This window comes from Melospiza melodia, chromosome 6, assembly GCF_035770615.1.
Source record: "Melospiza melodia melodia isolate bMelMel2 chromosome 6, bMelMel2.pri, whole genome shotgun sequence".
Classification (NCBI taxonomy): Eukaryota; Metazoa; Chordata; class Aves; order Passeriformes; family Passerellidae; genus Melospiza; species Melospiza melodia.
Genome location: NC_086199.1, coordinates 47,396,390 through 47,411,816, shown reverse-complemented (window position 1 = coordinate 47,411,816; position 15,427 = coordinate 47,396,390). Strand labels below are relative to the sequence as shown.

The window sequence follows — 15,427 nt, the reverse complement described above, 5'->3', positions numbered from 1 at the left end:
GGAGGTTGGTGCGGAACAGGGACCGAGAGACGGAGCCCGGGGCGGTGCGGGTACGGCCCGGGGCTGACAGAGAGAGAGAGAGAGACCGGGGACGGCCGAGGGCACGGCCCGGGGGTGACACCGGGCACGGGCCCGCCCGCAGGGTGAGTGCCGGGGGTGAGCCCGGGGAGGGAAAGGCCCGGCCCGCAGAGTGAGCGAGTGCCGGGCAGGGTGAACGGGCGGTACGGGGGAATCTCCGGCCGCAGGGCCCAGCCTGGCGCTGTGCCCCCAGGAAGAGCCGCCTTGCGGTGGGTGAGGAGGGGCCGGGACAGCCGGGAGGGGCCGAGAGGGGCTCGGCTGAGGGAGACGAGCCGGCCCTGGAGCGGCAGCGGCGGCGCTGGCAGCCCTGCTCGTGTACCCTCCAGGGGTGAGCCGGCAGCGCGCTGCCAACAGCAGCAATGGGCTGTTTGAAGGGAATTCCGCTTTGGGGCCGGTTACTGCATCCCCTGCGGGGCACGGTAACGCAAATCCCGCTTTAACTCTCTTTAAATGTACGCGCGACGTGCCTGGCTCAGTCCGGGGAGGGCGACACGGGCAGCTCAGCTCCTCTTTGTGCTGAAGGACAAAAAGACTGCTCGCCTTGGTCCGCAGAAATGCTGTGTCTCCTCTGAAAGCTTGGTCTGTATGAAGGAAAGCCTGTAAGCCAGTTTACATTCTGAAATAAACTCGAGAATTCCCTGGGGCAGTGCTGGTTGGTTCCTTTCTGGAAGCGGCGCTGAGTTCAGGCACCTTTCGGTGCATCGCAGAGTTCCCAAAGTCTCCTTGGGGCGGCCCTTGGGCCCAGCACGGGGGCCTGAGCAAACGTGGGAACTGCTGGGAGGAGTGAACGGCTCCTATTGCAAATAAAACCTCTCTTGTCTGCTGCAGAAAGGATTCGGCTGCTGGACCTGAAAGAGCGCTGGGAGCGGAGCTGGGGGGCAGCAGGGATGGCTCCTGCCAAGGAAGAAGATGTGTGCAGCCATGTCAAAGTGGTGGTGCGAGTGCGCCCAGAGAGCCAGAAGGAAAAGCAGGGCAGCTTCAGCAGGGTGATCCGTGTCATCGACCAGCACGTGCTGGTCTTTGATCCTAAGGAGGAGGAAGTCAGCTTCTTCAATAGGAGGAGAGTGACCCACAGGGATATTAACAAAAGGCAAAGGAAGGATCTTAAGTTCATGTTTGATGCCATATTTGATGACAACTCATCCCAGTTGGAGGTTTTTGAGCATACTACCAAAAATCTAATTGATGGCTTCCTAAATGGATATAACTGTACAGGTAACTTTGTTCTTCATCCTCTTTAGTTAAAAAAAAACTTAAGGGAATTTCTCAAAGTTTCTACTGTTCTGTCCAGTGGCTGCAGAGCTGTTAAAAAAGCCTGAGATAGAAATGAAACATTGTGGTTTAATTCATAGCTATGAAAGGCTGACTTTTTAGCATGTGGAAGTTAGGATAGCTCTACTCTATTTTAAGAATAAGTTTGTGTTAAGGTTATAATAGACTTGGGAAATTTATCTGAAATATATGGGAGTCATCTAGAGTTATTCAAGCAGAAGCAGTTGTGTCACAGAGTGTGTGACATAACTGCTTTATGAACTCTTGAAGATCTTGGGGTTTTCTAATTGGCTGCTGCAATGCGGTGAGGAAATTAAATACTTATCAGCAGTAAGTTGATGGCTTAGGGTTATGAGAGTCAGTAAATAATATTTTCATGAGATGTATCACTGAATGAATTTTGAACTGAAAATTCAAAGATGTTATTTGGAAACATCTTGCTCTAATTATAGATCTGAAAGGTATAGCCTAAGTAAGAAACTTTATCCATTTATGAAACAGTTGTGCAGAATGACAGAGGTCTGTAAATGTTCATTTTACTTTGGTCTTCCTGATTAGCTTACAAATAAATTACATGTTTTTGCTTTGCTGTCTTTTGGGGAAAATTCAGTGCTTGCATATGGTGCAACAGGAGCTGGAAAGACTCATACAATGTTGGGTTCTCCTGAAGACCCTGGAGTCATGTATTTAACCATGATGACACTTTATAAACGCATGGATCAAATCAAAGATGATAAAACATGTGATGTTGCTGTCTCTTATTTAGAGGTGAGTTCCTGCATTTGCTATGTTGCTTTTAATAAGTCATATTTTATAAATAAAAAGAAGCTGGTTTTACTCTCCTCTGGTCCCTTCTGGGGCTTGCCAAAGTGTGTCCTTACACGAGTGAAACTCTGTTGTGCTCTGCAAACTTGGTGTTCCTGGGCTGATTTACAGAAGGCTGCCCACAAACAACCTCCACTTCTGATATATTTACTGATTGTTCATGATTTGTGTCTTGCTGACCAATTACGTGCCTCTCAGCATCTGTTAATGTGTACAAGGAAATTTCTTTTCAGGGTAATGTTTTAGGACTCACAGTAACATCCTATAACACTGGAAAAGCACAACAAAATGATGTTGTGATTTTACAGGGAAATGTTTTGGCACCACTGCTGAATGGTGCTAGTAAAATGGTTATCTTTTTAGCTTCCTCAAAGTCTTCATGGATCCTAGGTGGTACTTGGGAGGGGAAAGTGTGCATTGCCATATGTTTTCACAGACCAAGAAACAAGACATTTAAAAATTTTAACAGAGGTAGCTTTGAACTAAGAAGTGTTGCAGAAGTGTGGATCGTGATGTACCGTGGAGAAAAAAGAAATGCTTTGCATTCATGCTTGTTGCCAAACTGTTTTTTGTAAAAAAAAAAGTTCTTTTTCAATAAAGAATGAAGATTATTTACTAAAAATAATTACTTCTAAAATCTAAAAAGAAATAATATTAATTGAATACTTTAAGCTTGGTATATGAAAAATGTCAAAAATTTATAGCATGAATTCACTACTTTGTCTTAAAGGAGTATAAAAAAGACTGCTGATTTCTGCTTATTTAATTCTGTCAGCTATGGGAGGATATCTTAACAAAATCTTGTCAATTCCCTCTCAAAGGTTTACAATGAACAGATTCGTGATCTGCTGGTCAACTCTGGACCTCTGGCTGTTCGTGAGGATGGCCAGCAAGGGGTGATAGTTCAAGGTCTGACACTGCATCAGGTATGTAAATATCTCTAGAAACTTAAATGTGCTTGAGATATTTGAGAAACATTCCCATTGTTCTGAAAGCTGTATGGAATTTGGTCATTTCCTAGTGGGTTTTTTTCTGGCCATAAGCACCAGTAACTTGAAAATCTAATTAATTAGTTAAAAGCACATTGTGGAAAAAACCTGCTAGTCTCATTGAATGCAAATATAGGAGCATTCAGTCCTTGTTGTAAAAGGGTACAGTTGGCTGGATGCTCATCCAGCAGATTTTGGAAGATTTCTTTTTGGGCTAAAATATCTTGGCATTGCCTTCATCACCACCTACACAGCTGTGAAGGCTAAAGGTTGTTTTTGTTTGTAAATAACTATATTTGAAGAAGTCCGTGGTAAATTACTTTTCCAGGCCAGCACAGCAATTCTTAGGTAAGGTCAGTGATAGAACTTAGTTTTCCAATCTGAATATCCATTCCTGTGGACCTATTTTCTTGCAGCTTCCTTGTGTATTTACATGCTGTGACAGGAAACAATATTCTTAGTTTGTATTCTAACCTCTGAACATCCTTCTTCCCAAACCTTGAGTTCTGTGAGGAAAAACCTTTTCTTGTACTAATGCATTCAATAGTGATATACTAATTTAAGTCCAGACATTGTTAAAAGAGGCTGATTCTAACTATGGAGAATCTTTCATATTTGTTTAAATTCTAAACTAAAAATATTTGCTGATTTATGTTGCTGGAATTAAGTGCTTACTTGTCATACCTTACTGCTTTTCAGCTGAGAATATTTATTTGAAGTGCCTTTTTTTGGAGGTGAATGTTAAAGCAAATGTATTTTAGAATCAGTGTGTTACTATAGTTGTTGGAAATGAAAAGAATCCTGTATTTGTCATGTGCTCTATTCCTAAAGCCTAAATCAGCAGAGGAAATCCTTCAGATGTTGGATTATGGGAACAAAAACAGGACCCAGCATCCCACAGATGTGAATGCCTCCTCTTCCCGGTCCCATGCTGTCTTTCAGGTGAGGTGGTACAGCCAGATCTGTGGCCATTACTGCAGCTGCAGGTTTTGCTTAAAGATGGACAGAAGGGAAGCTTTTAAACTGTGCTGAACCTCAGTTTGGGTAAGGGGGGGTTGAAGATTTTCAGTTTACTCTTCTTGTTACTCCTTAGTCCTTGGAAGGATGTAATGGTTGTTAGTATTTATGTTGGAAGAAATTAATTCAGTGCAAAGATCTCTAATTCCAATTGTTTGAGCTTATATGTATAAAATATGTACTTATACCTTCTTAACTTATATTCCTTTGAAGAAATAACTCATGTAAAATCGTAATTTAAAGCTTTAATAGACTTCCATATTGTAATTTTATAAACTGAAAGGTATTGGTGGGGTATTTGTAAAGCTTTCTGGTATCATGATGTTGCTTAGCATTTCTTTGAGAAAAATAATTTACAGAATGTAAACTATGTAAATATGTAAATATCTTAGTAAACTAAGAATCTCAAGTAGTACTTTCTTATTTTACTTGGTTAATGTTAATTTCTACAATAAAGTGATTTCCTAATATCCTGCTATGGATCAAGTTTTAGAAAACTGAAATGATGCTTCTTAGTTTTCAGAAATGAGTTTTGAATGAGTTGTGCAAATATGCAAAAACTTAAGACTTCTCCCAAGGTTTTTGGGGTTGGCTACACTGCCTTATTCTCCTGTCTTCTCTTTTTAAATACAGCCTGTGATATTTAGAAACTAGTCCTGTTATCAACAATGTCTTTTTTTTTTTGTCCTGTTTGCTGTTACACAGTGCAAAGCAATACCTTGAATGACTTATGTGTTTCACTCTGGATTGAAAAATATTGAAACACATTTGATTCTGGTCCTTGCATTAGAGCACTTAAGTGTTGAGAAGTTTTTAACAGTACCTACAGACTTAGTCAATACTAAATAACTATAACAAAGTTTTAAAAAACATCTTCTATGTATGGAACAGAGCAAAAGCCATTACCACTCTAAAAGCTTCTGTTTTCCTATATACCTTAAACTTATGCTAGCAATTGCCCTTCCTGTTTTGAATTTCCCCCAGGGCCTGCCCTTGTTGTGTGCTGTACAGGGCTGCACAAAGAGTTCTTTTGAAGTGGTTTGGCTTGAGAGCTGCCCTGTCATGGATGTGTGCTGCCTTCAGGAAGGCTCCAGGTGCAGAGTTGCACACAGACCAGAGGGAACTGCTGCTTTCTGCTTGTTTACCTGCTGCTGGGATCTCTTCTCTCCCTCACCTCTTGGGAAAAAGCTCTGCATTTTATTATCTGGCAGGCTTTTTCTCAGTGCATTTCTACAAGTGGCAAGCAATTGAATAAATCACTTCAGTTCCTCATATATTTCCACAAATCTGTGACATTCTGCATAATGAAATTGTGTCTTTGTTTGCAGAGATGTAAGTGGTGAGAAATCCCCAGTGCTGTCATGATTGCTCTTTATTTTTAAAGTTTCTATTATTTTAAGAGTTGCTTTTTTGTAGAGATAGGTTATTTTTGGCTTTTCTTGTTAACGTGGGATCAGGATATTTTCTGAAACTGACTCAGAAGTTGGTAAGTCTTGGCCCAGGACATTTTGAGCTGATTTTAAAGATGCAAGTTTTGCTTTACTGTACCATATGTCTTAAGTTTGAAATATCTATCTGGGTCAGGCAATTACTGCATCTGAGAGAAAAATCTGAATTGCTACACTGTTCTGTTGAGAGTGTTCTGCTTTGGGGCATTTCCTGTATCTTTTGAATTTTTACAAAGGCTTGAGTCATACAACAGAGTTTGGCTGTCACTCTACCTTTCCCTCCTTCATTAATGATAGTTATTGTGTTGTTCTGGTAGCCTGTTCCCAGCCTGAGGTTCTTTTTTTTTTTTTTTTTTGTCTATTATACTGGAAACAGTGCAACTGAACTTAGTTATACTGTTTGATATAGAAACATATCTGTTTGAAATAGATTTACATTTCATGGCAAGTCATAGGAATTTTATTTTATTCTTTCACAGTGCTTGTCAATCTGTTTTCTGTTAGAAACTTATGATGAAGCCTTATTGTGAAGGCTTCATTTCTCATGCACAGAGCTTAAAGCCACAGCAGTGGCGAGTCTTTACTAGTCAGTCACCTTGTGCTGATGGCAGCTCCTTTCTAATTCACTGTCCAGAAGGGCATTCATTAAAGTGTCACTAACCATTATTAATTATATTAACAAATGGCAGGGCACTCAACACAAGAGAAGATAAAATAAATACTGTATAAAGTAGAAAGCCATCTAAGGATAACTTTGTTTCTTCTTACTGACTGTATATTCATGCTTTGCTTGCCTCCTTATAAACCTGAAGAAAGAATACCTTCACCACCAGAAGCTTTTAGTTCTTTGTCCATCTTGGTACTGTGAAATTTCAGGACAAATGGGATGAAGCAAGTGGCTTCAGGAGGCATCACATTTGAAAAGATCCTGAAGTATATTTTCACAGCAGTAAATGGATATTGTTTCCTATTCATGGAAGATACAATTAAATCTAAATCACTGTAGGGTCAGCCTTTTCCTGGTTTATCCCTATGCATTTCTTTATGGTGTACTCCTAAATGTGCATTTGAAAAAGGAACACCTCTTTCAATTTCAAGTTCAGGAGTGTAGTATGCATTTGTGGTGCACAAGAAGAGCTGTGAAATTCATTTTTCCTGTAAAAAACCTCACTTATCTTTGCTGCTTTGTGAGCCTGGGCCAGTTGGTCACTTAATCCTCTGCAGCAGGAAGGGAGAGAGAATCAGGAGCAAGAAAAGGAGGTACCTTGTGATTCAGTTAAGTGAAGGCAAAGTGGCAGGACATCCAATACAAATGTCTTAAACCAGTTGTTATGCTATGAAATTAATTTACTACTTAGATTAGTTAGTTGTTACTTTTTAATTGTTTTCTTCTTTTTTTTTTTTTTTTTTTTATTGTAGATTTACCTACGGCAGCAAGATAAAACAGCCAGTATTAATCAGAATATTCGTATTGCCAAAATGTCTCTGATTGACCTGGCAGGGTCTGAGCGAGCCAAAGCCACCAGTGCCAAGGGGGCTCGCTTTGTGGAGGGAACAAACATTAACAGGTCCCTGCTTGCTCTTGGAAATGTCATTAATGCTCTGGCAGATCCTAAGGTAGGTGCTGCTTTCCCATGCAGTTCAGAAACCATTTTAAAAAGTGCTCAGCTGATGGAATAATGTGGTTTACATTGTTGGTGCTACTCACATCATCATTCTCATGTAAGATTGTCTTAAGGGTTTCTACCATCATATCTGTGATAGCTAAAAGACAGTCCCAGTGAGAGAAAATTCTCAAAAGTTATGTGCAGCTGCCTAAGGATAGTATCAAAGATGAATGGTACCTGCTTTTCTTATGTTCAAAATCAAGCATATGTAGAGAAGATTGCATGAGTACATGAATAACCTTACAATTAACCTTTAATCTTGGGGGAGGAGCAGCTTTTGTAGGATAAAACAGTATGTCTTCCAAGTTGTTCTTTTGGGATCTCACATACATCCATACACACACACATCCCTGCTCAGAGCAATGAGTCAATCTCCTGATCTGGCTCACCAGCTCAAGGCAAGGAAGAGGTACAGTTGTGTAGCAGAATGATAAAACCTCCTGAATTTTTGCATAAGTGAAGTCCACTGTCTACCATAACACTCTTTTTGTCCTTCTGCTCAACTAGCAAATTCCTCCTTCAAATATGCCAGGAGAAAATCAGGTTTAATTTCCCTTCCTGATGCTGCATGTCCTTGTCACCATCTTGTTGGAGGGGAGGGTGGAGTTTAAAGTCTGTGCCACAGACACATGGAAAAATCACATTGATTTACTTGATAAGGGATTGGGTTCCTAGTGACCAAACTTGGTATAATGAGATGAAAATTCTGTAGCTTCACAAAGCAGAGTATGTGTTGCCTGGAAACGTGTGAAATCTCCATCCTTGGAGGTAATCAAAACCCTACTGGGCATAGTCCTTGCCATCTTACTCTAGCTGACCCTGATTTGAGCAGAAGGATTGAACTAGAGGGATTTTAGAGGTCCTTCACAATCTGGATGATTTTGTAAACTCAGTGTAATTTAATGTAGTTTACTTTTTTTGTTAGCTGCTCTATCACAGAAGTAGGAGTTACATATCCAGGCATCAGGAAATAACCTAGCTAATATGTGTGTTGCAAAGGTGTTGAACAGTTCCAAGAGACTTAAACTGTTTAAGATGTACAGATACTTCAAAGGAAAATTACTTGTGTCAAAGAAAATTTTCATGGCTGTTTCTCATGGTTTGTGTTACCGTTGAAATTCCAAGCAGACTTTTATTTGAAGTACAGTTAAATAAACCTTACCAATATCTCTCACTCTTCTTAGAGCAAGAAGCACATTCCTTATCGAAACAGCAAGCTGACTCGTTTACTGAAGGATTCTCTTGGAGGAAATTGCAGAACAATCATGATAGCTGCTATTAGCCCCTCCTCTTTGTTTTATGATGATACCTACAACACTCTGAAGTATGCAAACCGAGCAAAGGATATCAAGTCTTCTGTGAGTATATTGCTTTTACTGTTCTCTTGTCGAAGTACAATAATCTACTATTACAAGAAAAATTATTTCTTTTGGAATATTATATTTTCCTTCCCTTCTGACTCAAAAATTTGTTCTGTTACATCTTCTTTCTCTATGGTCAACTCTTTCTTATCTGACTGGTAGGTGTAGCAGATACAAAGTAGATCTAACCCAAAAGCACCATAGCTGTGTTAGTGATATGATGCTGCCAGTTTGAAACAGTTTGTTTTGTGAGCATGAGATTTAGAATAATTCTCAGCCAGTAGAATTCACATCCTTTTTTACTGTTTTGCTCTTACTTTCTCAGAGAGCTGTAATGTACATTAAAGAAATTTCTGACCAGTTGTACAAGAGCCAGTCTAGGATTGTACAGGTAGAATTCAGCTGGAGTCAAGAAGCTCAGTGAGATTGTCTTGATAAATGAAAAGCTAGGATGTCCTTTTCTGCTCTCTATTGTTTAACTTTATTTTTCATTATCTTTTTTGCTGCAGCTCCTAATTCTTTTTATGTAATACAGGGTTCACGGTAGTTTCCATTTGTTGTGTACTTAAAGGTAGCTTTTATAATAAAATGCACAAGACAGACATTTAAGCAGTTAAACTAATCTGAAAAAATGCAAAATGTGCTTGCGTATGTAAATGTAATTATTCTTGGTTTGTTGAGGGAAATGTCCTGGCCATGGGTGTGCAACAGATGACAGCAAAAGCTGACAGTCATTTTCTCATTGTGCAAGTCAGAATTGTATTAATCTCTTTCCTCACAACATAGTGAATGTGTAACTATGTGCTACGTATACACACTGTGCTTATTATGCATGAAAACGTTGAGGAGCTGCCTTTAAATTCTGATTTGTTTCTTTCCAGTTGAAGAGCAACGTTGTGAGTTTGGACAGTCACATAAGCCAGTATGCTAAAATTTGCAATGAACAAAAGAAAGAGGTACATAAAAAATCTGTTGTTAAGAGGTTAAAAGGTTAACTGTTAACTTTGAATATAAAAAAATAATTAATGGGATTAAATTTATAAGGGTCTAATGTATTTTGAAGTAAGAAAATTTTGTCTTCTAAGAGGAATATCACCTGCTGCCATTTGTAAGGCTGTTCAATATCAGCACAGAATGACAACTTTGGGAAATAAACCAAAAACCATATTTCTATTAAAGGGTGCTTCTTTTGGTTTAGATCCTAATGTTGAAGGAGAAGCTGAGAGAATACGAAGAAAAGCAAGCAAGCATTCCTGAAAATCATAATACTGCAGAACTTTCAAACAACCAGCAAATAGAAATAGAAAGGTAAATGAATCACATTTGCCTCCAAGCTGGAGTTTGTCTAAATTGTAAAAGCATTTGTAAAACAAACCTACTCTTTCCAGTATTGGTTTTCCCATTTTAACATTGCTTTACTTAGATCTAGGTATGGCTTTGCCCAACGTGTTGTTTCTGTTCAGAACAACTTGTTGGTGGTTTTAAAACGAAAGGGGAGGACGTAGGAAATGCCATGTGACAGGAAGGAGCATCTGAGTGCTGGCTCCCAGCACAGCTCCTGAACAGGTTGTGTTTGTGGGTAGGCAGAATGTCGTTTGCATAAGTGACAGCAGCTCTGCCACTCTTGGCAGGCACTAGCTCAAGTGGGATCTTTGCTGCAAGGCTTGAGAGAGACAAAACCTGGAAGTTTTTCTACAAAGGGATCACTTTATGTTTGTAGATTCCTTATTTTCTATTGCTTTAATATTTCTTGGCCTCTTTTTCTTCTTGGTAGTGTTCCTGTCTATCTTTTCTCTTGTGACAGCCTCATGAGAGAACACAAAGTGTAACAAACTAAAATGTGAAGTAGCAATTTGTTGCAGAAATCGTTGTATTCCATGAAGAGGGTAGGTTTTGTAGTGAAAGACTTTCTGGATGGTCTCTGCATATCTCATCTTTCTGACAATTACTCACCTAAGTTGATTCAGCTAACTTTTTTTTTTTTTTATTTGGCCCTTTGAATATGCTGGTTTTTAACCTGGAAAGCTTTCTGAGGTATAGTAAGAACTCATTCGAAGCAAGATATTCTCTGCATTTTATTTTAGTGGCATTGCAGACATTTCAATAAACCCTTTCATTCAGGTTATTTAAATTAAATTTTCAAAAGAAGTGTGGGCTTCTAAGTCATGTTGATAGTTCTGACAGTTTTCCTGCATATTTTTGCACTGTATGTCTTTAAGATTGATTTATTTCCTGTGATTTGCCCTTTATTTCATTCTTTGTGTGTGGGAAGAGTCAGTCAAGGGCAAGGTCTCTAAAATATCCTTTCAAAAGGCCGGATGTATTCTATGCCAAGGTTTGCTGGTCAGAGAATATTTGTTATGGAAAATCCAAAGGGCCAAATGTAGACCTGTCCCAGTCCCTCTGGATGTCAGGAATTATGTGCCTGTGTCATTCTCTTCCTTCTCATGAGTATCCTGCCAGGCTCACCATACTGTTGTGGTGTGGGTAATGAATTGATTTCTCCCATTCATTTACAGCTTTTGAAGGTATTGTGCTGCCTTCTCCCTTTTAGTGGGGACAGAGAAGAGAGCCTTGTCCATGATCTGGTGTTTAGGTCCATCCACCCGTGGTTTTTGCATCACTGAAGAAGCATCACTTGCTTCTTCAAACCTAAAAGTCATTCATCCTTCTGCTAAAACTTGGAGGTGGGTTGTGTGCCAGCCCTTCAAGTCGTGAGCCTCTTAGGGTAGACAGTGGGCACTGGCTCCATAACTACAACCAGCAGGTCTTTGAGCTCTTGGACACCAGGTAGTGTAGGGGGGCTCATACCCTCAGTGTGCCTACAGGGTGACTTTGTCATTTTTACAGTGCACACCAGAGGGTAAAGGTAACTCCATAAGAACAGGAATGTGCTCATTGAAAGACTGAATCCACAAAGGCTTCTGTACTTGATGTTGTATTGGGAACACTGGTGAATAGAAGTACACAAAAGGTTGGTTTTACAGCAGAGGCCCCCCATAAGGAGGGTAAAAAGAAGCAGAATCTCCATCCTCACCTGAATTATGCCCGACTTTCTACTGTGATGGAAACTGGGAGGATTCACTTTGATCCCTTATTGCTGTGTTTGCCTAGCAGCTGGGAGGAAGCATGTTTCTGTGGAGGACAAAAATTCTGCAGGCAGTATAATCAGTAGTAAAGCTGTATAGATAGGAGCAGTGTAGGGTAAAGCTCTGATACTCTGCAGCTGGCTGTTGCATTATTATAGAATCTTTTAGGTTAGAAAAGACCTCAAACATCATATACTCCAACCATTAACCTGTTATTGTTCCTTAAAGAAATGGCTCTTATGAATTCTGTGAGTGTTTTAGTACACTTTTTTTTTACCTAGATATGATAGCATCCTCTAGACACTCAGTGAAAAGCTCTTGTATTGCTAAATCTGTGGAGAAGAATTATTTTCTTAATTCTGTTTCTTTTTAAAAGGTGAGTGATAAAACACTCAGAATAGAATAAAAGACTTAGTTATTCAAACTTTAGACTGTGAAATAGAATTGCTGCTTCTGAAACACTGGCAAGAAGTCAATTGCATGACAAGAATGTCTCTTCAGCTTGTTCTGGAGTTGAACATGGGTTTTTTTACCATTTTTACAGCTCTAATTTTATGAGGCTTTTTAATACTAAAAATTGCATAACCTCAAATGTTGCATGTCTTTAGAACACTTGCATGTTAAACTTTGATTTTTGTGTAAAGTTCTAACAAGATAGGATACAATGAAATACTTTGTGTATGTGGTTGGTAATTATTGATATGTACAGTATCTTTTTGGCCATTCTGTACTGTTCATTTTCAGTATTCAGGAGTGAAGAGGTGCCACCAGTGAAAGTTACATGGCAGTATGGCAATGCTTCCAGGAGTTGTTCTTGTTACTCTGGCTTGTGTGGCAGACTAGGGGTACCCAGAGAAGTGGTTACTCAATAACTCCTCGAGTACCATCCTCCACAGTTTGGTTTTCCTCCTGGTGTTAAAACATGGTGAATGTTCTGATTTTTGTCCTCCATAAGTGATGGAAATTGTACAGCTCCTTGAGGGAAAGTGAGCATCCAAAGACCTTTGTGGCTCTCTTTTTCTTTGAGGATAGCTTGTGGGGTTTTGAGCACCATGTGTGTCTATGGCAACAGTAGTCTTATCTGTTTAATAAATAGATGTTTGAAGTAGAGAACATAGGTATTTAGTATCTTCTGGAGTTAGAGAAAGGCATCTAAAACTCCTTCACATAAGCCTTTTAAATCCCCGTGTTGTCTTCATAATTATAACAGGATTTATTTTCAGTGACTCCTTCCAAATTTCCCATCCCATTTTCAGGTCAAATACATAAAATTCTTACTGATGTACTGACATTTTATTTAGTGCCTATCTATATTAGGCTTTACTCATTTCCTTTTCATTTTTTGGTTTTATTAATTTAGATTTAAAAATTCCCTTACCAAAGAGATGATCATAAAAAGTCTTCAGTAAATAATTAATTATTATGCTTTGGTTTTAGGTACAAAGAAATACTTAAAAATGTTTTTACAAATCGTGAGGAAATCAGAAAAGAGTACCTCAAGGTGGAAAAGAAACTGAAAGAAAATACACTGAAGAAATATTATCAGAATCAATGTCATGAACAAATTCAACTGATATGCTCTGAAGAAAGAGTAGAAAAGGTGAGTTTTCTGTAATGTAGTGCAGGGTATCATCTCTTCATTTTGTTATAATTGTGTTAATTTTTCTTAAGTAACTGTGTAATTAATTAATCCATAAATATTTCTTTCAAATGGGAAACACAGATTATCACTCCTCTGTGACTGTTGATGTAATGATCTCATTTTTGAGGTCAAGAGCAGAGTATGATTGTCCTTTTCTAAATAGAAAAGGGAACCCTCTGCCTGGTTAGGACACTGCCTTGCTTATATCCAGCTTGCTCTTGCTGGGTTTGTGCCTTCTAGTTGGCATATTTCAGAAACAGTGCAAACATCAGAAGAGTTTGATATTTGAACATACAGGATTTTCCTTTTTACTCAGTGCTTTATCCTTTAGTAGGCTTTTTGTAGGACATACTCGACTTAGTAGGAATTATTTGGTTATGTTATATCAAAGTAAGGAAAAAAAAGTCTTTATATATAAAGAGAATTTGGTGAACATACTTTGAAAGTTTCCACCTTAAATGCTGATGGTTTGGGGGGTGGGATTTTTTTTCAGGCCACTTGCAAGCGGGATCTGAGGCTTTCAGCACTGAACAGCCACTATGTCCGCATGCAGAAGAAGAAGGAAGAGCAGAGCAATCTCTTTGAGGAGAACACCAAGTGGCTGCACCGTGTGGAGAATGAAATGCGCCTCCTGGGTCCAGATGGGAGCATCCCAAACGTAAAACACCTTTCCCTTTGTCATGCTTGGGGATGGGGAGAACTGGAAAAAGGGTAAAACCTCTCAGTTAGGAACAGCTTAATAATTGAAATAAAATGAAGTATATGGGAAGAGGTTACAGAAAGAGGCAAACGTGTTTGGGCATGCATAGATAAGCATCCATGTGGGCCTGTTGGACTTTTAATGCTGATTGCAGAACACACACACTGTTGGTCAAAGGAATCTACAAATTCATATTTATGCATGGAAATAAAAATCAAATAATTAATACTTTTCTACTGTAAAACATTATTATAATAATATAGCTCCACTCCATCTTTACTGATCTAATTATTTTTAGTTGAATTTTTAGTTTCTTTCTACCAGTTTGATGTACAGCTGTTTGATTTTCATTTTTATTCCTAATTTCCTAAAGGAACTTTGTCAAGATCTGCAGTATTGCCATTTAAATCTAGAAGTTCAGGCCCTTAAAGCCCAGATTGAACACATGTTGGCTCTGGTGTCTCTTCAAGATCAGTATAACAAGCAAACAGAAAAGTAAGTATGGTTTCATGGCAGGTGGGATAAGACTTACATTCTGACTTGTAACTTGACAATACCTGTTTAGAGAATTTAGTTTTAATTGAAACAGAAGCAAGGTTCTTCTCAAACTTTTTGTTTTCTGGGTTAAAATTGTGTTTTCTCAAGGGAGCTTGTCTTGCCTCTTGCTGTTTCAGAGTACTAAATACGGCACTTCCAGTGCTTCGCAAGCAGCACCTGATGCTGAAAGAAGCTGGGCTGACAAATGACTTAAGTGAGACTGAATATGTAGAGGTTGAGCAGCTGATTCAAAGACAAAAATCAGTAGCTTGGGCTGACCAGACTGAAGAAAAGGATCAAAATCAAAACCATGAAGTAGAAATGTCAGCTATCTTTTCATTCCCACAGCTTGTGAGCAGACCAAACACCCCATGCAGTAAGTACATCATTAATTTTTTCTTTGTTGGAAGTACTTATAAATATCTCCTGCAACAGTCAGATATCATTTATAAACACAGATTGCACTTCTGCAGACACTGTAGCCAAATGTAAAATTGATTCTCAGACCTACTTTCTATAAATTTTGCACCATTCTTAATTGGATATGGGAAAGTAATTTACTTTTTCAATGACTAGACACACACTGCAACAGATGAATTCATCCTCTTCTTATTATAATGTATCCCATGTATCAATGTTCATAGATCCTGTGAGTGCTATTAAAAATTGCATTTCAATCTTTCATGTGACATTGATGGGAAAGGAATCAGTGTTAGTTGGTTATAATTCTGTTAAAGTGACTTGAAACATTAAGCAGGTACAGTTTTCTGTAGTTTCTAATAGCCTTGGGGGAGATGAGATT

At 38.9% G+C, this 15,427-nt stretch overlaps 1 protein-coding gene across 2 annotated transcripts in view; it reads left to right on the top strand.

Annotated features, from left to right (window-relative positions):
• Nucleotides 1-15: 15 nt before the first annotated feature.
• KIF18A (kinesin family member 18A) overlaps nucleotides 16-15,427 on the top strand; it is a 30,839-nt gene continuing 15,427 nt past the window's right edge. The window contains exons 1-13 of one of the 2 annotated variants that reach the window (XM_063159395.1): nucleotides 16-143; nucleotides 907-1,293; nucleotides 1,961-2,118; nucleotides 2,997-3,101; nucleotides 3,996-4,106; nucleotides 7,049-7,246; nucleotides 8,481-8,654; nucleotides 9,539-9,613; nucleotides 9,856-9,965; nucleotides 13,184-13,346; nucleotides 13,882-14,046; nucleotides 14,462-14,583; nucleotides 14,763-15,001. In XM_063159395.1, coding sequence (XP_063015465.1) covers nucleotides 966-1,293; nucleotides 1,961-2,118; nucleotides 2,997-3,101; nucleotides 3,996-4,106; nucleotides 7,049-7,246; nucleotides 8,481-8,654; nucleotides 9,539-9,613; nucleotides 9,856-9,965; nucleotides 13,184-13,346; nucleotides 13,882-14,046; nucleotides 14,462-14,583; nucleotides 14,763-15,001 — 1,948 coding nt within the window. In that variant the 5' untranslated portion in view covers nucleotides 16-143; nucleotides 907-965. Of the gene's footprint in view, nucleotides 144-862; nucleotides 1,294-1,960; nucleotides 2,119-2,996; nucleotides 3,102-3,995; nucleotides 4,107-7,048; nucleotides 7,247-8,480; nucleotides 8,655-9,538; nucleotides 9,614-9,855; nucleotides 9,966-13,183; nucleotides 13,347-13,881; nucleotides 14,047-14,461; nucleotides 14,584-14,762; nucleotides 15,002-15,427 lie in introns of those variants that run through there. The other variant, XM_063159396.1, reaches the window with a different exon arrangement.